The following is a 22,053-nucleotide window of genomic DNA, read 5'->3' as shown; positions in this document are numbered from 1 at the left end:
TCTTAAAACCAAAAGTATGTTATAGGTATTGTATTTGGTACTTGAAAATGGCCTTTAAAAGAAATAATTAGATATTTCATGTCACGAATGAATGTATTTGAACTTATGTAGTATTTTTAGAATAAGAGGAAATGAAAGCAGGTGTGTGAACTGTCCAGTAAATCTTTTAAAGGATTGTGATATATGTATATGAGTGCACTCTCGGTTCTCCATTGCGTGATAAGGCAAATGTAAAACGTATAACTTTATATGGACACAGATCTTCTATGGCATCGTTCGGACGTAAAATGCAAAAATGATATAGACTCGTTGATGTAATTTTGTTAGACAATGGTCAAGTCTGCAAAAAGTTGTCTCGGATAATGTACTCAAGATTGATTCAAGGGCAATAATTGTGGATATGATAACCAACATTATTGAAATCAATGCAGGCGATATAACATTTGTTGTATCATAGTTTGGGGACCTTTCTATTGAAAATGTGTCAGAGTTAAATCGTATACATATGCATGCACAGTGCGTTAACTGGAGTTCAGGTATTAGTTACCAGAGCATGCCCGTTGATTGGCTCATTTGTACTGGGGTTTACTTATTGTGACGGCATAGAAAAGGAAAGCGACAGAGATATAATATTTAGATGCTTGTTTATTTAGTTAATTTTTTTTCTGGGGTTTAATATTGTGACAACAGGGAACGTTACAAAATAGATAGAACATTAAAACACTCGGCAGTCTGGTTAATACTCGGGGGCTACGCCCCTCGTACAAATCAGATAGAATCGTGTTCGATGCTCTTTCTATTGCAAAGAACACTTTGGACTGTCGGGCACTAGGAAGGATCGCAGACCGTGAAATAGACAACTTGACCGATTGTTGTATATTTTCATAATTACAACGATTGATAAAGGGTTAGAAAGAAGCCGTTGATGACAAAGTACCAAAAAAGAGACCTGAAACAAGAGTGAGTAAGATTACAATTTCCATAATATATTCAGAGACGCACAAAACAATCATTTAGAGAGGGGAAAAAATGCTACGCAATAAATATTATTCGGAAATACACTGTTGCATCCAAAGATACAAACATTTGCAGAATCTCGAATACATGTACATGAAGATAAACAATTACGAAAGAGGAAAGTATGGGATATCGTGTAAATTATTTAATGTTCTACGCTATGATGCCATACGTTTCTGTGTAATTGTATGCCTGCAAATATACGCTATGGCGTTATTACATGGTGTGATATGCTATTTTGTTAATACTTTGTGTCATATCTTATATTGATATTACATGATATCATAACATATGCTATGTTCTTTTACATAATGCTAAATGTTACATCATCATATGATCATAGAAACTGTATTGTTTCATACATTTATTACGACAATGTCCTATTTATAGATCATGGTTAGATGTACACTAATTAGCATGCTAATTGTTGATGTTGATATTATAAGTTGTAGTACATGTAGGAAAACATGTACTTCAAAACAAACGAGCCTCAAGGAAGTTAAGTTTTAATACAATGTATACATTTTCCAGTTATATGAGGATACAAATCCTTCATTTACGTGATTCCTTACTAGACAAATTGAATAACATATATATAAAACCGTATGAGGGCATCCTGACCTGAACTTCTTCAAAGACTGAAATAAAAAAGACACTTAAATTACTTGAATGATCTTACTTTATCTTTAATATGATATGCATGTGCACGATTGTATGTGCAGATTAACGGCTTTATCCATGTGCGGTATTCCTTTCTTTCATGACAACAAATTATCCAGACACGTGACTATGTCCTGAAAATTCTGTATGCCGTTTTGAGTCAGTGAAAAGATGTCTACATTCAGCAGGGAATATAAACGAAAGATATTTACCATGTAAGACTCATCTTTCCAATATTCATAGCACATATCATAAATATAACTTGACCGCAATATCATATCCGGTCGTGTCTTAATCGTAATGTTTCTATTAATTTCAAGAATCAGTTTTTCGACTTCATCACGCCAAACTTTAAATGCAAATGCAAGTGACTGATTACTGACCAAAATAAACATAGCATTTTTTAGTTTATCACACCTGAGAACTATTGTGTCCCCTTCGTTTATCAGATCACCTAATAATCGAGTAAGTGTTTGCTTTTGATCACTTTTCATCTTTCCGAGTAAGAGGTTTCGAGATGGTATCATGTAATTTGGGAGATGATTATTAAGCAAACAATGTAACAGGAACCATAAACTTTGTATCATAAAACGGGTAAGATAAGAAGAATGTTGAATACATAGGGGCGAACATTCCGTTACCCATAGAATAACATTTTTAAGCATATATGAGGTGACGCAATCAAGCACTGGTTTAATGACATTTTTGTTCACCATTTTAATCACAATATACAGTTTCAGCTGCGTCTCATTTAAACTAGTTATCAACTGCCGTTCAGCTGTAGTGTAACATATTCTCCATTCAAAGTGCTGTTCTTCGCTAAGTTTATGACCTATTGGGACTACAAAGCCTTCCATAGTTGACACGTCGTGTATCAAACTTGCAGGCGGCCATTCGTAATGTCTGACACGATTTTTCCACTCTGTCAGAATTGTGAATGAATAATAGGGCATTGCAAGCACGTGGTCGTTATAGATTTTAGCTGATTTGATTCCAAGGTAATTCGATCGCTCAACAATCATAGAGAATGCTGGCCCGTTTATAGCCGTATATTTTTGCTCGAGTCCGTCAAATGAAGGAATATCTGCGCTAACAAGAGTAAAGAACTTGTGAAACCCAGCGCTTTTTAATAAAAGAACACCTTTAATAATGTCATATTCAGATGCCATGTAAAATATATCAGGGATGTCCATATTTCCATCATTCACAAGACGTAACTGTGTATAGCCAGGAGGACAGTCTTTTGTTATTGCTTCAAGGACGATGAAGTCATTTTCCTGACGACCTGTATCTACACAGATACATTTTCTTAGAACAAGCATAAGATCATTGTCACTTGCGTTCGTTTGAGTTACTCCCTCCGATTTACTTCCAGCGAGTATTACTTCCATGCAAAGATATTCTGCACAGTTTTCGCTTACTGTTTCATACATATTGTTAGCTATATCTGATCTTAGTAGAATCATTTGTCTGGAGAATCCAATACAATCCATTGCATGGAACAGAATTGAAGAAAAATATGACGCCATTGTGTTATATTACAGCATGAAAAGTGTAAACCTGTACACATATGCCATAGTGTTGACGGAAATGGCCGAGAAAATGCGATTGATCTTTTAAAATCCCTGCATCATTTTCCATTTTCTTTCATATTAACGGGACTGCGTGTTTAAACTTTAAAATCCAAATCCAGCTTTTATAAGCAGCAGCGTAAAAAACGTTGTACAATCTTTGTCTGTATAAATTTAGCGTATGTTTACACAACCAATCAATATATGACATAGCATCATATATATATATGTGTGTTATACTGTACTACCACTTCAGTCACGCGTAAAAGTTAGTGAATCAAGTACTTTCCAAAATCATTAAGTGTAACAGCATTTATAAACCTTGCAATTTTGGATTTATGAGGTTCTTTTAACATTCGCACAATTTTAAATGTTTTTTATGAAAAATGTTTTTGTTTCACTTTTCATGAGGCAGTATTTTATGGAAAAAAATGTTAAAGACCAGCAATGATATTCTAGTATAATGTAACACATACGTTAACAGTTTTGTTGACAAAATTGTGCACATATGTTCGAATATATGATCTGACTGACTGTTATTAGTTCGTTAATTTGCCGTTTTCAATCAATACCATCAAGATTTGCGGTTGCCATCGGTGCACATTACTTGACTGGTTATCTCAGTAGTAATTATCAATTACTAAACTGTCTCTAAATAAAGCATGGTGCGCGCGCGTGTGTGTGTGTGCGTGCGTGCGTGTGTGTTTCATGTTCATATGCCCGACTAAAAAACGTAACTCACATTAAAAGCTATAAAAAAAATCTAAACGAATTATTTTTAGAAAATCTATCCGCAGTAAAATTATGTTCTTTCCATAATCCTTTAATAGATTATTTAATTAATTCTCATGAGAAAAGTTACATAAGACAATGACACGCCTTTCAATCTGCAATATGTAAATGTTCATCTGAATCGCTATACAGAAATTCAAGAATCTTAACATAAGAGTCATAAGTTAGGACATTTTCTTTGAAAAGAAAATTGTCTAAGTTTTGGTCTTAAGACATATTTTAGACCTAGGACTTTCTACAAATGCAACCCTGATTTATAGCTTTATAGACTGTAACAGATATTTCTCATTTTAATATATATAATTATAAATGTAGGTTTAGGTCCACTTTCTGAAAAACTGTATCATTTAAAATATAATCTCTATCACCATACGTCATCTGATTTAAATGTTGAAGTCTAAGCGATGCTCGAGGGTTACACTTATCTCTTCCTGTCAGTCTTGAACAAACACGATTAAAACTTAGATTTTAAAGGCGGTTTTTCGGCGTAGCTGTATTAAAATGGATTTTGACCTAGATTTGTAACAAATGAAATTGTTAGTTACAAAATCTTCAGCTAAAAGAGGGTGTTTTTCATTGGTGGAAACACTGGCTGTTATGAAATTTAAGGACAAATTCGTAATCTTTAGTTTACTTGTCTCTAAGAATAAAGTTGTATTAAAAATATTTATACAATCGTAAACTAAATATCACAACGTTATGACCAAAACAAAGATATATCAAAATACAAAAATATACAGTACATATGATTTCATGTACAATTTATTTTGTTGATAATATTAACAACAAACCCAACTTTTTGTTTTTCAGCCTTTTCTTAAACATTCGATTACTACTCACTCGTACTTTATTTGCCGTAGCTTTTCTGTTTTCTATGAAAATGAACGATATTTTTGATCAACAAAAAGATTCTCCAGAGCTGATATGAATTGCGAAAATTAATATATTTAAAATGCAACATTATCATAAAGAATCGCAAAACTTTAAGTATTATTTTTTGTGCGTAATAATAACAAATTAATTTATTCATAGTTATTCGGCGTTTGTTTACACCGGTAGGTAAATTTACCGAAATACACCCCAATTGACTACCTAAATCTGAAACTGTCTCACTTGATAATCAGTGTCATTGATGGGTTATACAAAATTGAGTTTAGTACTTATTATAAGATAAATAGATATATTTCTGTATATATGGAACAACATTTATATTTTACATTCCACATTTAAAGTACATTGTAAAATATAACCTGTGTAGGTGTACGACACGTAGCCATGCCATGCCAGAAGGCTTAACTAGTACCTCCACCTCATACCCCTAGTATATACAAAATACTAGTCAAGCTGTGCAATTTTTAATAGAAATCCTTTTTTTATAAAATACATAATTATAACTTTTACTAGTAAGGTTATGTTTAACTTTTGATTTAAGTCTTCAATTATTCATTTTCATTGCCAGATAGATAAGAAGGCATTATAAATAGTATAGTTCAGAGTTGATATGTTCCATTGATTGTTTATTACAGTTTGTATTCTTTCATAAATAAAAGATATAAACAACAAAAGATTTTGGTGTTATTATCATGACCTAATAATTGCAGCATTTTATGCACAGAAGTGCTTTTACAAATTGAAGGTCAGATACATATAAGTTAATATTATTTAACAATAAAATTCAAGTTGTCAGCTGATTGTGGCCTTTGCAGTCTCTAAATTTGGTAGTGTGGTTGGTTATTATCTGGTATTGACTTTGAAACCAGTAGTCAAAAGTCACGGTGAAAAAAAAGCTTCTAGCATCTATAAAAACATGACTAATTTGTTGACATTGTAGGAGCATACATGTTTCAGCTAAGTTTAGACAACTGTCATAGATTATACTAGTAACCACCAAATATATTTCAATTTAGACATTTATATTGTTATAAAGAATAAATATCATTAATTTTAAAAATATTCTAAAGCTATGAGACATTTTGCACTGAATTTACGCCGATTATCTTTTTTAAAGATATTTCTTGTTTCATTTCAAGACATGAATAGGTCATTTCCATAATTTCAGTTTCATAGCTGTCATTTTAATTTGTCCTTATAGTTTTATTGGGAAATTGTTTAATAATCTCTTGAAACAACATATAACCTATGATTTTATTTGTTATTGTCAGGCTGTTATTCTGTAACGTATTACGGTGTTAGTGTACATAGTCCTTTCCTTAGAATTTTGTTGTGTAACTGAATACTTTCTAGCTTGTGTCCTTCAATCATGTCAATAAGTTTTAGCTAGTGAAAATTGACATACTCATTCTTTTGTGATTTTAAACCAATTGTATGTAATCGAAGCCAGTAGGTTAATATAATGCATTTATTTTCTTGTATTTACAAATCAAAGCGGGATAAATGTTGCTATTTGGTTTCATATTATGATTTGTAGTCGTCTTTTCATGACATTATATTTGTAAACTCTTCTTTTCCGTTCTTGGTCTTGTTTGTACATAATTCTGTATAATAAAGTGATGTTTTTTATCAAACTATATATTATTGTTTAGATGAACGTTTTATTAGACCAATAATATTGTTTAAATAGGATATTTTATCATCTTCGGACATAATTAATATTGTAGGGGTGAACAGTACTAATCATCTACTAATATAATTAATATTGTAGGGAAGGATGATGTACTAATAATCTACTTAAGCCCCAGTCACATTAGAGCTTACGACAAGTTAAGACCAGTTCACGATCACCAGTGACCTCTGGTCGCGGACAATCTTTAAAACGTCTTACGACGATCATCGATGATCTTTGACAGTCGCAGGTTATCTTATTTAGGTCCCACGACCAATTTCAGTCGTAGAGAGGTTTTTGAGCTTGCACAAAAACCTCCTTGCGATCAAACAGGTCGCTAACTTGATCTTATAAGGTCTTAAGGCTGTCGCACGATGGTCGTTCGGAAGTGCGACAATATAACGACAGTCTTTACAAATTGCCACTAGTCACTGATAATCTTAAGTAGTCTTTAGTAATCGTGTGATGGTCGTACGACAAGTTGTAGGTGATCGCATGTTATGTCACGGGTAGTCGTAAGTAATCCCAGGCAATCTTGAGACCATCGTACGTTTACGTATGACCTGTCGTGCGATTGTCAATGGTGACTTGTCTTACGATACTCGCAAAAGTAAATTTATCTGTGCAAAAAATGGTTTCGGTCGCAGACAATCGCTGATGATCGTCAGTTTTACAAGTCGCCGGTGGTCGCAAGTAATCGTAAGCTCTAGTGTGACTGGGGTTTAATATAATCAATATTGTAGGGAAGGATGATGTACTTATCATCAACTAATATAATTATATTGTAGGAGTGGATGATGTACTAATTTTTATCCCCCGCCGATGGAATTGGGAGGGGGATATAGTTTTGGCGTTGTCCGTCCGTCCGTCCATCCGTCCGTCCGAATTTCGTTTCCGGAGTAGTTCTCTGCAACTACTGGCTGGAATTCAACGAAACTTTATGGGAATCATCAATATCAAGAGGAGATGCGCATATCGTCGGCTTGTTCCGGTCAGACCCTTTAACTCAGAGTTATGGCCCTTGATTAGTTATGTAGTATGCATATAGAGTAAAAATCGTTTCCGGAGTAGTTCTCTGCAACTACTGGCTGGAATTCAACGAAACTTTATGGGAATCATCAATATCAAGAGGAGATGCGCATATCGTCGGCTTGTTCGGGTCAGACACTTTAACTCAGAGTTATGGCCCTTGATTAGTTATGTAGTATGCATATAGAGTAAAAATCGTTTCCGCACTAATTCTCTGCAACTACTGGCTGGAATTCAACGAAACTTTATGGGAATCATCAATACCAAGAGGAGATGCGCATATCGTCGGCTTGTTCCGGTCAGACACTTTAACTCACAGTTATGGCCCTTGATTAGTTATGTAGTATGCATATAGAGTAAAAATCGTTTCCGCACTACTTCTCTGCAACTACTGGCTGGAATTCAACGAAACTTTATGGGAACCTTCAATAATGCGCATATCGTCGGCTTGTTCGGGTCAGACACTTTAACTCAGAGTTATGGCCCTTGATTAGTTATGCAGTATCCATATAGAAAAATATTTGTTTCCTCGCTACTTCTTTGCTACTACTGGCTGGAATTCAATGAAACTTTATTGGATACTAAGAGGAGATGTGCATATAGTCGCCTTGTTCCAGTCAGATACTTATAACTCAGATTTATAGCCCTTGATTAGTTATGTAGTATGCATACATCTCATTGGCATTTCCAGATTTTACTATTTAACACAAAGTTATGGCTCTGTTATTGCCCTGAATATTTATCAAGTTCAAAGAATATTACTGTTTATGCCATGATTAATATATAAATAAAGCCTTATGTCTTCAGTTGTTGTGTTAATAATAACCAGTACTCGGCGGGGGATATAAATTCAACGAATTTGCTTGTTTTAATTGGGATCAACAATTTTTAATTTAAGTGTTCGTGTGTAATGCAGTATTGTAACATGAACACATTTAAAATGAAATTTCCTTTTTATTTAGTTTTTAAAAGATATTTTATCTATTTGATGTCAGAGTGATTTTTTGACTTTTGGGAGAAGGGGGACAAATGTAACAATAACTACATTTACTGACGGTAAAAGTTTATAATAAATTCACATAACAGTGTCTTATTGAGCACAGTAAAGAACTAGCATTGGATTTTGCTAGATTGCAATTCTGACCATTAGGAGACTCAGACCGTAATTAAATAGCATCTTTTATCATCTACTTATTAATGTTGTTACTATTACAATGGTTCCATTATAATTGTTTCAAGCACAAGTGTTACATATTTGTTAATAAAAGTCATTCAAATAAGTTTATATATTTTTCCATCAAAGCACATACTGAACAAAAAGATATATTCTAAAATTTTAATCTTGAAAAAAAAACATGTTATTATATGTTATGTTATATATTTGGGGCGTCCGTGGCGAGTGGTTAAGGTCGTTGACTTCAAACCATTTGCCCCTCACCGCTGTGGGTTCGAATACCGACAGGGACTTTGGATTCTTTCATGTCAGGAAGCTATTCAGCTAGCTTATGGAACGTCGGTGGTTCTACTCAGGTGCCCGTTCGTGCCTGAAATAATGCACTAAAGCTGGAACGTCGCGATATGACCTATACTGTGTCGATGTGAACAAACAAACAAAACAATATATAATTATATATATTTCGTTGGCTTACACCATGAATCTGTTTACAAAAAGAGCATACACTTTTATTTAATTGAGTGTGTTATTTGTGTGTGTTTTTTTTTTCGTTGACAACTAAGGATAGTATATAAAACAAATACATTTTTATTTTTCAAGCACATGAAATGCAATGAATTTTAAATAAAACAAATCAATTCAAATCATTTATTGATCACTTTCAAAGCTTTAATAATTGATATAAAACCTTGCCACATTGTAATAGAGACTGGGAAAATGATTCTAAAAATAAATTCACCTAGCGAACAAGCTGTGTACGTGTGCTACTTCATACAATTTTGTAGGTTATGTGTATATGAAATGTATGTCAAATGCATGATTTTGTGTAATCTGGAACTACATAGGAACCAGATGGTGTAAGATAAAGACATTGTGTCAATAAACAATGTCACTTTCAAATCATTTAAAGCAGTACATGTCGGATTGTGAAAGCGGGGAGATAACCACATCAGACGGTGAGTACCTGCCTCTTTCTACTTAGTTAAAGCATGATTTAATTGGTCCGTATGTTGCACATTTGCTGCTTAATTGTGTTAAGATACTAAAGGATGATACACGAGTCTTTCTTAATAGAATTAAGTTAGATTCTTCTTTTGTATGTGCATTATCTGTGCATTATCTGTGCAGTATCTTTAACGGCATTGTGGAATGCTGATACATGATATTATTTTAAAAATAGATCACATCATGCATAATCTTCAATATTTATTTTCAATGTTAAAAATATGAAATGATAAAACTTCTAAAACCGTATTATTAATTTGTTAATGACGTTTTGATCCATTTTAAAACTTATTTTGTACAATTTATGATTTTGCAAAATTCTTCTTTTTGCCTCTGGAAAAGCATAAGAGTCTGAATGGTGACTTTCATTTTTATTTTTTAAAACCATTTATGTTTGGTGTCCTGTCACAGTTAAAAAAGATTGTTTAATTGTTTAGTTGTTTAAGGACTGTATACCGCTTCAACCGGTGTTAGGGTACATAAAGGATTGAATACCACAGAAGTCGGTGCTACGGTGCATTATAAATGGATGTATCTGCCACAATCGGACTCAATAAAACCGAATTTGCATTGTTTAACTATTGTATTTCTTCTAATTTCTCTCGGGGTTCTCCCCCTTTTCCACATTATCACAATCCTTACATATTATTAAGGATCAAGCGAGGAAAGATAGTAGCAGTTCATGATAATGCTAAAATATGAATTTTATCATTGTAATTACTAGTACATTTTATTTTTATACTTCAGTTTACTTTAGTGTTGTTTAAGCAGTGTTGCGGCCGTAAAATCACTCCCCGCACGTTCAGTCAATGTTTCTATATTTCATCCTCGGCGTGTATATGTCTTGTTGTCATTCTTCCAGATTCGTGAAGAGATGTTGAGGATTTGAAAATTGATTTTCCTCTCTTTAAATTTCATTTTGTTAATTTCAATATTGTATCATTTTTATATATATTTTCAGATGACGAGGAAATTGTACCCAGGCCTGCCAAGCGATATGTCCCTACAACATATACACTGCAGTTTTCTGCTCATCTTTCTAAGTGTGTGTCAAAGGTCATGTCATACCGCGCTATTATCTTTGACAAAGTTGACTCGAACATTGACAAAAGCTATGACAAAAGGACCGGCAGATTTACAGCCCCTTTCAAGGGCATATATGTGTTCTTTGTGACGACGACAAGTGCTGAAAAACTTAAAACATCTATATGCTTTATACAAAAAAGTGACCCAGTAAACGAAACCATGGTTAAAGAAATGGCACAAACTGTTGGAAGCCTTGAAACAAAGACAGTGGCTGTTGTTATGAGTCTAGACAAAGATGGAACAGTTTGGGTGATGAATACAACCAAGCCGTCAGAGATATGCCAAATGAAAGAGACATATTACATATCATTTTCTGGGGGGTTAGTTGAAAAACAAAGTACTTTGTGAGATTCATAAAAAATAGTTCTTTAGCCATTGTCTTTGTCTTTGTTTTCTTTTTGTTTGTTTGTTGTTGATTTTTTTGTATTTGTTTTTTGTTTGTATTTGTTTCTTTTTAATATCTTTGTTTCTTTCTTTCTTTTAAGAGAAACCTTGGCAATTTGTGTTTATGTTAATATATTGTACAGAGAACTTGAGATTGAGACATTAGTTTTCGTGCAATTCATGTTAGTTATATTGCCATTTTAATGATTGAATTTCATGTTATTATATAAATTATACATTTGTGTGATATATATTATGCAAATAAATTAAGATACAGGCTCGCTTTCTTGTGTTGAGGTTCTAAAAATTCTCCATGTACACCAGATTACTCAGTAAAAGCCCCTTTTCACATAAAAATTGTTTCTTCGGATATTTCTGTTCCATTAAATTGACTTTTCCTAAATAATTTATTGACCCTGTCCTGTTTGCTGTCCTGCAGGGCTCCTTGTCGTGATCCTTTGTGGGGATGCATTCATTCAATGCCGACCTTCCTTGCTGATTTTGTTTTTCATATTTAACACTATGCAATTTACTTTGTCTCAAGTTAAACGCCATGAGATTCTCACATCAAGACCAACACAACCCAATGTCGAGTAAACACAGGAGCATTACTCGTGTTAAGTCGTTTTGTTTTCTGAGGCTGGGGTCTTCTTTCTTCACAGATGGGGAACTTTGATTTTAACACATACTCGGAAAGTCATTTATATAGACAAGAAAGAACTAATGACCAAGAAAAGAGTTTTGTGTCACTCTTCAGTAGCGTAGGAATGAATCGGGCATGGGTCTGTTGACATCCGTAACATCAAAATAAGATTCAAGAGAGTAAGTTTTGTTGAAACAAGCACCATAGACAATTGAGATGGTGGTTTTAATCATTGATCACATGAATAAGGGTCACATGAAATTTGAGTTGTGGTCGCTTTCTTGAACGATGATCTCCCACTTATAAATTTATAGTATAGCATCTTTAAGCACACAGTAATTTGGGTAAAACATTTTGTGTAACCTTAAAGCATTCAGAAGTTCATTCATGCGAAATTCCTGATTTGTAGGAGTGTTCGTCCTTGTAAACTGTGACGTTTATCATCTTACACACTGTGGATGGTCTAAGATAAAGGACACCCAGAGAAATTCACGAATTTCCTTCGAGACTCGGTTGTAAAATCCTTGGAGACTCGGGGAAATCAACTTTCTAAACTAGGAGACTTGTAACTATTTATCATGATTAAGTCCACGTGCATTTTGAGGTATCATGTTAAAAATAAAACAAAAACAATTCTTTATCTCTGGTGGACTTCTCATTATCAATCAAATACTGCTTTTGAGTGCAAAGGAAGGTTTGAGGACATAAATTGTTTTCTTTCTTCCATAAGAATTGAGGTATTGGTTTTCTTTTTCATGAAGAAAATAAAATGTTTGCAGATACCAATAAATAATTATAATGATTTGTTGAGTTTCAAGTCAAACCCGGAGACTTTTTAGCTTTACTGGTGGAGGAAGACCTTTGAGTCAAATTCTTTAGTGTTGATGAAAGGTGCATCATCGTACCGCCTCCGTGGTCGAGGGATTAGAGTCGATGATTCCTAATGTGAAAATGACCCAAAATTGAAAAGCGTTACAACGATTTTCAATCAAATCGGGCAAACAATAAGATTTTCAATATATTTCGGATTATATTTCTTAATTATCTTTTGCATATCTTTCTGTATTAAGTGTATTAAGTGCCCCAGCTCATCTATGTAAGAAAATCAAGACGTTTGGACCTCAGTGGCGTTCCTTTAATTTGTATTGCCTCAGCTGGTTGCAATCAAAAGGTGAGATATTTAATATTTTCACTTTTGTTGGCTGGAGTCGTCAGGATTTTTGTGCGATTCTTAGTTAGAATTCGATCCGATTAAGATGGATTGTCAAAACAGGGCTTATTAGCTTGTGACTTATTTCAACTATTCTCGAATCTACTGTCTCGACGAACCAGTGCTGGTATCGTTTGAAGCATGGTAGTGACCCTACAAGAGCTCGAGCTTTAGTTTGAAAGAACATGAATATTGTGCCGTTTCTTGCGCCGCCTAGCACCGGTGTCTTTAACACTGAATGGCGCAAAAGAATAAAAATAGTAACAAAAACACAATACAATTATTGATCCTTGACTTAAGTGGCCACAAAGTAAATATTACCTTTATTAACAAGTTTTCTACATGACTATTTGAAAAATGCACGATATTCACGGGTATGCCTTACTGATTACCTGAGTATTATGCAACGCCAGCGACTTTATATGTTCATGAAATTCACGAAATTCGCATGTGTATCTCGTATGAACTACATACATGTAGTAAGTTCCAATGAGGCCACGTTCCTTTTATACTAGTGCTGAAGAACAATGAAGTTAAGCAGGCATCTACGACTATGGATAAATACCCTACATAAGAAATGGATACTAATAATATTCATCATAAAATAAAAATCTTGAATAAAAATACCATTTTTCTATTCTTGAACATACGATATAGTACATCCCAGTTCTATTTAAAAAAACAACAAACCCATCAATTCTCTGGAGCTGATCATAGTTTTCGCCTTCTTTGTGACTTGTTCAGCTGCGAGTACGCAAGTCGACTTGAGTGTTCGTCGACAAATTATCTGATTTTGTTAAATATATTTCAGGGTCTTTCTTCTTTTTAATACCTTTTAAGCAACACGTAATGTTAGGAAAAACTGTGGAAGAATGTATATAGAAAATACATGGTTGATGTCGGGATGGAGAAGGTTTATCCGGTGAGCGAGAAAGTGTATCTTGGCGAGCTTTAGCGAGCCAAGATTCACTTTCGCAGCGAACCGGATAAATCTTCTCCATCCCGACATTAACCATGTATTTGATTTATCCTGCTTTTTATCATGTTTTTAGAATAATTAAATGGTTAAATTCTTACTTTTCCCCGATAAAATAGCATCTAAATGTAGTTTTGTTGTGCTGCTAAACATGTGACGTCATCATGTGACGTAATGACTGGAGATAGATTATAAGAATCTTACACCGGCTGCCGGTACAGACCGGAATATCTAGCTCGAGGGTAACTGTTTACAGCGGTAACGAGGCTCTGCCGAGTTTCCGCTAAACAGTTACCCGAGAGCTAGATATTCCAGTCTGTACCAACAGCCGGTGTTTGATTCTTTTTCTTGCATATTACATGTCAATTTATTTTTCGGAACAGAATTTTATGAAAACTGATATTCTCATTACGCACTTTTTTCTTATAGTAGCGTATGAACATTACAACTTCATTCATAACGGAAAAATGACGTCATCATAAGAAACACGATTCATTCATAAAAGGCGCGCGTCAATGACGTCATTTACAGCACGAGACTTGTCTTACATGGGGGGTGTAAGACAGAGTTTTCTAGCACCGGTGTAAACGGTAGATAATCCTGTCTGGGATGCAAGAAAAGTTTATCCGGCAAGGCTTTATCCAGCTGATGATATAGACAGTAGCAGGATAAAATTGTAACAGTATGCTATGGAAAGCCATGGCTGTCTGATATTGTTCTTTTTCAATTTATTTAACCATCTGGATAATATATGAGTTCACTTCAACTACATATGAATATAAAACACCTTCTTATTTAACCGGAATCCATTATATTAATCCACAGTTACAATATATGAAACCATACTGTCAGTGTATGAAAACCGAGTTAGCAATATATAAGTTGATTTTCTCAATATATGATTCCAATTCTTCAATATATGGTACCAAAGTAGCCATGTATGGAACCAGATGTCCTTATATGAAACCGAATTATCAATATATTAATTCATTTTTACAATATATGAAACCATTTTATCAATGAATGGAACCAAAGTATCAATATATGAATTGGTTATACCAATTATTCAATACATTTGTATATGGAACCAAAGTAGCAATGTATGAAACCAGGTGTCCTTATATGAAAACCAATTATCAATATATTTATTCATTTTTTACAATATATGAAACCATTTTATCAAGTAATGGAACCAAAAGTAAGCAATATATGAGTTGGTTATTTACAATATATGATGATACCAATATTCAATATATGGAACCAAAGTAACAATATATGGAAACCAGGTGTCCTTATATGAAACCAAATTATCAATATATTAATTCATTTTTACAATATCAGAGACTTAGATGTTAATCTATGTCTCTGACAATATATGAAACCATTTTATCAATGTATGGAACCAAAGTATCAATATATGAGTTGGTTATTACAATATATGATACCAATTATTCAATATAATGGAACCAAAGTAACAATGTATGGAACCAGGTGTCCTTATATGAAACCAAATTATCAATATATTAATTCATTTTTACAATATATGAAACCATTTTATCAAATGTATGGAACCAAAGTATCAATATATGAGTTGGTTATTACAATATATGATACCAATTATTCAATATATGGAACCAAAGTAACAATGTATGGAACCAGGTGTCCTTATATGAAACCAAATTATCAATATATTAATTCATTTTTAACAATATATGAAACCATTTTATCAATGTATGGAGCCGGAGTATCAATATATAGTTGATTATCACATTATATGATACCAGATCTTCAATATATGGATCCAAGTAAGTCATGTATGGAACCAGATGCCCTTATATGAAACCAAATTATTAATATATTAAATCAATTTTTACAATATATGAAACCAGTTTATCAATATATGTAACCGAAGTAGCAATATATGAGTTGATTTTCACATTATATGATACCAGTTCTTCAATATATGATACCAAAGTAGCAATATATTGAACCAAAATGTCATTATATTGACGGGACTTTTTTTAAAGGCTGTATTTTATCCTTGCACCGGTATTTACAGTTTCGCGCCAATATTCCTTGTTTAAAGAACAGCGTGCTTCACTGACTGCATACTGCACATTTTCTGAATAAGGAAATATTTGAATTTAACGTCACATTCACTTAAAATGGGCTGGGCAGGCAAACGTATCGTTATATTTGTAGGAGTTGTATGTCATAATTTAGCTATTGAGTCGTACTGACCATTAACAAAAACATATTTAAAAAATAAGTTCATCTCGACCTTTACTTTGATTAAAAATTAGGCATGGCCAGTAGGACATATCAAGGTTATTCTACCTCACAAAGTTTAATATTCAGTCAAATAATAATTGATTTCATGAAAAAGTGTATGCATTGTAATAACAGAACCCAGTGACCTCGGCCTTTAAATTGTTGACTTGAAAATAGGCTATTTTGGTTCCATATAATGAAAATTGCTATCATAGAATGTAACATCAACTTATATACTAGCTGCTACTTTGGTTCCATACATTGATAAAATGGTTTCATATATTGTAAAAATGAATTAATATATTGATAATTTTGGCATCTGGTTCCATATATGGCTTCTTTGGTACCATATATTGAAGAACTGGTATCATATAAAGTGATAATCAAGTCATATATTGCTACTTTGGTTCCATACATTGATAAATTGGTTTCATATATTGTAAAAATGAATTAATATATTGATAATTCGGTTTCATATAAGGACATCTGGTTCCATATATGGCTATTTTGGTACCATATATTGAAGAATTGGTATCATATAATGTAATAACCAACTCATATATTGCTACTTTGGTTCCATACATTGATAAATTGGTTCATATATTGTAAAAATGAACTAATATATTGATAATTCGGTTTCATATCAGGACATCTGGTTCCATATATGGCTACTTTGGTACCATATATTGAAGAATTGGTATCATATAATGTAATAACCAACTTATATATTTCTACTTTGGTTTCATAAATTGATACATTGGTTTCATATATTGAAAAATGAATTAATATATTGATAATTCGGTTTCATATAAGGACATCTGGTTACATACATGGCTACTTTGGTAATATATATTGAAGAATTGGAATCATATATTGAGAAAATCGACTTATATATTGCTAACTCGGTTTCATACACTGACGGTATGGTTTCATATATTGTAACTGTGGATTAATACAATGGATTCCGGTTGAATAAGAAGGTGTTTTCAATTCATATATAGTCGAAGTGAACTCATATATTATCCAAATGGTTACATAAATTGAAAAAGAACAATATCAGACAGTCATGGCTTTCCATAGTATGCATTTGTTTCTCTTGTAGATATCAATCAGGGAAAGTAACTTGTACCGGAAGATTTGATTCTTATGATACATTGCTTTACCTCCCTTTAAACGGAAGGCAAGTTGATCAATGGCGTGCTTTGATTGGTCGATGTAAAATGGGCGGAGTTAAAGGAAGGGCACATGGCGGATTTTGGAAAGTTGACAAATTTTATCTCAAAATTTGACATGTGATTTTTTGCATATACACTGCATGTAAGTCAATTATGTTTTGTACATGTGTAATTTCATATTTTGTCCATTGTTTCAGCTGAAAAGGGATAGCCGATTCTGCTGCATATTGTAGAATTCGCCATAATTTTCCGGGGTTTTGAACAAAAGAATTTCAGTTTAGAAAATTCGCCGGCGAATGACAGATTAGATATCTCATTTTTTTTTTAAATTCAAAACATTAAATATTTTTTTCTTATTTTTAAGTTTGATGACAATCTGTTAGGTAATCAGTCAATTAAAGTATGGGAAGCAAAATTCGATATTTAACCATCGTAAATAATGAAGAAAAAAATGTTTTTTAATGACCAAGGGACGTTACTCTTGTGAGATTCTGAGAAGTTAAATTATTTTAAATATTGAAAATTGTTGTTTTTAGTAGCAATTCTATGAGGAACGCATGAAAAAAGTTTGACCCTAGTACAATTTTTTATTGTGCAAAATGTAGCAATTTAACTTAATATTGTTCAATTTTAAATGACAAGAAAAACTGTTTTCATACTGGCTCCAATTATTTAGATTTATATTATGCATGTATAGATCTGTTATCGATGGAAACAATAATGATGTTTCGTCAATATTTTTCTGTCCATCAATAATCCATACCTAGTCCATTAGCTCAAATTTATTAATTAAAATTCACAAAATTACGAAAATACATTGATAACACAGTATGATAGGCCTATACAGAAGCAGCTAGGGGTCCATGTCAAACACTATGCTATTATGCTGTTGTTGCATAATGGAAATATGTAGATAACAGTGATGACAAAAAAATGGCCTGACAGTGACAGGGAAAAAATAAAAAATTCATGCAATGTGCATTTATAAACAAGACAATGAACATAACATGTATTTTACTGAAATCATTTGAAAAACATGTATGAAAGTGAATGACAGACAAGTTATTTTTTGTAATTAACTGATATAATTGGTGTATTTTTGATGTTTGTCATCAGATATCAATATGTCGTTAATATGCTTCACACTGAATCAATGACAGCTCTTTGTATAGTTAAAGTTATTAGTTAATCATTTTCTTCGGGGGTCATCAAGCTTTTTTCCTTCCATTTATATTCCACTCTGCATTGTGCAGAGGTTTAAATAAAATTACTTTTGGACAGAATTTAGCAAGGGGTATAGTTTTACCAGCATTAAGTCTGGACTTTAGAGGGGTGGAATGTTGGAAAGGAATTTTATTATTAGATTGTATAATTTTTGCATTGGATGAAGAGACTTTTTTGTAGGGCATTACTGGTCTTACATTCAAAGTATAGACTAAATGTTGTTCTTACTCTTAGTATTACAGATGACTGACCTGTGCCTTATTTACAAAAAAGCAACTTTATACGTAACATTTGTGTAGGAGCTTCTTTTGAGCTAGCACATTATCAAGTTAGTGCAATCATTGCTTAGCATTGCTTAACTTATTTACAAGTACTTGTATATGTTACTTATAAATGTATCCTTGCTTAACTTGTCCGGCCTTTATCAGAAATCACAGAAGTTAACCAAGTATTTACCTGAGTGATATTAGTTCTGCCTTTAATTAGTTAAGATTTATGATAAGACCATAAAAAAAGTATTAAATGGAATGGTTAAATGCTCACTCATCACTCATCCTCCACAGGTGACTCATATATCAGAAATTGTCTCTGTCACTTGCTGAAATATTAATATAAACATAGCTTAGGTTAATAAATATGATATCAAACTCTGCATGATTTGACCCCTTTAATGTTGTGAAATTACCCCAATGATAAAGAAGTCCTGCTTAACCCTATTAATTGTGGATATAACAATGATAAAATTATAATCTAGATAGCAGGAGGGGAAACAACCAATACCGGTATTTTATTTTACGTTTTATCAATCTAGGCATTTTTTAACACATTATTTTAACTTTTTTGCAATAATCAGCACTATTTTCACAAATTTACAGTACTTATTTCACAATAAATAAGCCCGGACCCATTCTCAAATGAGACAAAACCAGTTATCATTTTTTTTGGTGAAATTTTCAAAATATGCACTCAGTACAGACCGTGATTAGATGGAACTGCCACTGGTTGCATGGGTTAAATCTGTTGCTGCCAAGCAGGCTGAAGGTTTAATTAAATGTGAGAGCCCTGAGTATGAAGATGTGTATTTTTAGTGAGAGGACAATAATATATTATACACATACATGTACATAAATGATAATTGCATACATAGTTACATAAATGATATCATAATTAAACTTTACTTTATAATGAAATTTGAGAATTATGAAGTATTACATTTTTAATAACCTGAAATGTAGCATTTATGAACTGTATGTTATTATCTGATGTTTTTCAGGATGAACTATTTGTGATCTGTTTATATAATAAAGAGATGGATGTAGAATCTGACAGTCTAGATGAACAACCTTCACATTCAGATGACCAAAATATAAAGGTACTTAAAACTTTTTAGGTTTTCCCCCCAAGATTTTGGGAAAATGACCCATACCCATGGAATTGGGAATTTCAGTGATGTTTTGTTAAAAATTGGGAAACTTGCAACTTTTATACTAACAATGTGTTTTTCTCATTTAATTGGGAAGAGGCCTTAGCCTCTTGATTTTGCGAAAAAATAACACTTAAATAACTAATTTTGGAAGTAAATAAGCTGATGTAAGTTCAGATTTTTAGGAAAACTGTATGATTGTAAAGAAAATTGCAATTGGGAAGAGGTCTTTTATAGGAGTCTGTTATATAAGAAGGAAGATCACTGCTAGGATGTAACTTGGTGGATTTATGCATACCTTATGATATCCCTCATTATAACAATAATATAATATTATCATTTCCATGTAAATTCTGTATAATGTAAAAGAAATGAGGACAAAACTACCATAATCATTGATCAAACACGGTGTAACCTATTTCTGTTTGACTGTGGATATTTTTGTTGCTGATTTGTTGATGTAGCACAGTTTAAGGTCGCTGACTTCAAATCACTTTCCCCACACTGCTGCGGGTTTGAATCCCATCAGGTGAAAAAGATATCCAGCTATTTTATGGAAGGTCAGTGGTTTTAATAGTTTAGGTGCCTTGCACTGCATTATAACAGGGGTCTTCTTCCACCTGTAAAGTCACCATATGACCATTATAATATAGTTGCAACAAGAAAACAAATTTACAAATGAAATGAGCGTTGCTATGCAGTAAGTTATAAATGAATTGACTATTGAATAATAAATTAAATAATGGCTCCAGATGAGGGCTTGCTTGCTGGAAGGTTTCTCCTCTTCTGAAAAAGGTTATTTAGTGGGTTATTTGAATATGACTATGAGTGATATAGCTTATATCTAATAGTTAAATATCCATTATCTCAGTTATTAATTTATTGATAAGTATAACTTTACTTTTATGATTGCAGACTGAACCTTGTGAGAGTAAAAAGACTGAGAGGCCGTCCTCTGTTAATAGCAAAGAAAATGCTGAGAAGGAAAATAAAGACGGCCTTGGGGTCAAGGTCAAACGGAAAGGTCGTAGAGGAAGGTCATCAGGGTCACTTACCATGAAAGGAGATAAAATTACATCATTCACAACAGAAAGAGGCATTACTTACTCACCAAATGGTTAGTATTTCAATAATATGTACACAAATATATTCCGTGCTTTAAAAACTTCTTTAACTAGATTATTTCAGAAGTAAATTAGCTTATTTTGTTAATTTCTATTATAGACCAGTTAGTTTCCTTGAATTGGTAACATTACCATAATTAACATTTACAAGACTTTGTTTACAAGGGACTTTGTTATTAATAGCCTTACTCCGGTATTAAGAATATGTTAGGTTTTTCACCGCTTATCCATAGGTACAAACAAACTGTTACAGAACAGCTTCGAAAACATGCACAACAGGTTGACAAATTTATTGTGGCAGGAAGTGCACCGTTAAGCTATAACAGTAAAAGGCTGTTTGTACCCAAGTATTAGGTTAGGAAAACCCACATTTTCAGAGTTTCGGATAATTGAATGTTATTCTTATCTCATTGAAAGTTGATCAATGCGTGGATTTTACATCAGGAATTATAGCAGATAAACTTAACAAAACGAGGCAGCATAAATATTACCTTTGTTGTGATATATTTTATATATGCTTTGCATCTCCTGTCTTATAAATCCAGGTTATTCCCTTCCAATATTTGAAATTCTTTGATGTGAGGAACACATTGTGGTTGCTCTTTGAAGTTTAGCCTGAATTTCATAAAAATGATACTTTGAGTGATATTTTAAGACTAATTAGGTGATATTTTAAGGCTAATTGATATTTCTAGGCTAATTAAGTGATATTTTAAGGCTAACTGA

At 32.8% G+C, this 22,053-nt stretch overlaps 3 protein-coding genes across 6 annotated transcripts in view; 2 read left to right on the top strand and 1 right to left on the bottom strand.

Annotated features, from left to right (window-relative positions):
- Positions 1 to 1,775: 1,775 nt before the first annotated feature.
- Positions 1,776 to 3,206, bottom strand: LOC132734798 (uncharacterized). Its single transcript, XM_060721652.1, has one exon. The coding sequence runs from the start codon at positions 3,204 to 3,206 to the stop codon at positions 1,776 to 1,778; it is 1,431 nt and encodes a 476-aa protein (XP_060577635.1).
- A 6,164-nt stretch (positions 3,207 to 9,370) lies between these two features.
- Positions 9,371 to 11,560, top strand: LOC132734804 (complement C1q tumor necrosis factor-related protein 3-like). The gene is made up of 2 exons (XM_060721658.1): positions 9,371 to 9,762; positions 10,773 to 11,560. Exons 1-2 carry the CDS (start codon positions 9,693 to 9,695, stop codon positions 11,243 to 11,245), a joined length of 543 nt encoding a protein of 180 aa, XP_060577641.1. The 5' UTR covers positions 9,371 to 9,692; the 3' UTR covers positions 11,246 to 11,560.
- Positions 11,561 to 17,560: 6,000 nt separating this feature from the next.
- Positions 17,561 to 22,053, top strand: part of LOC132734792 (arginine-glutamic acid dipeptide repeats protein-like) — a 158,638-nt gene continuing 154,145 nt past the window's right edge. For all 4 annotated transcript variants that reach the window (XM_060721645.1, XM_060721643.1, XM_060721644.1 and 1 more), the window contains exons 1-3: positions 17,561 to 17,698; positions 20,054 to 20,152; positions 21,119 to 21,320. In XM_060721645.1, the coding sequence (XP_060577628.1) occupies positions 20,090 to 20,152; positions 21,119 to 21,320 (265 nt within the window). In that variant the 5' untranslated portion in view covers positions 17,561 to 17,698; positions 20,054 to 20,089. The remainder of the gene's footprint in view (positions 17,699 to 20,053; positions 20,153 to 21,118; positions 21,321 to 22,053) is intronic.

Source organism: Ruditapes philippinarum, unplaced genomic scaffold, assembly GCF_026571515.1.
Source record: "Ruditapes philippinarum isolate M1 unplaced genomic scaffold, ASM2657151v2 ctg1067_1_1_1_1, whole genome shotgun sequence".
Lineage (NCBI taxonomy): Eukaryota > Metazoa > Mollusca > Bivalvia > Venerida > Veneridae > Ruditapes > Ruditapes philippinarum.
The sequence above is the reverse complement of the archived record's forward strand: the minus strand, read 5'-3'. Positions and strand labels throughout refer to the sequence as shown.

Bases quoted from the DNA above. Each gene is read 5' to 3' on its own strand.
- LOC132734798 (XM_060721652.1), bottom strand. From the start codon at position 3,206: ATGGCGTCATATTTTTCTTCAATTCTGTTCCATGCAATGGATTGTATT.
- LOC132734804 (XM_060721658.1), top strand. From the start codon at position 9,693: ATGTCACTTTCAAATCATTTAAAGCAGTACATGTCGGATTGTGAAAGC. The intron at 9,763-10,772 runs GTGAGTACCTGC...ATATATTTTCAG, and splicing joins GGAGATAACCACATCAGACG to ATGACGAGGAAATTGTACCC.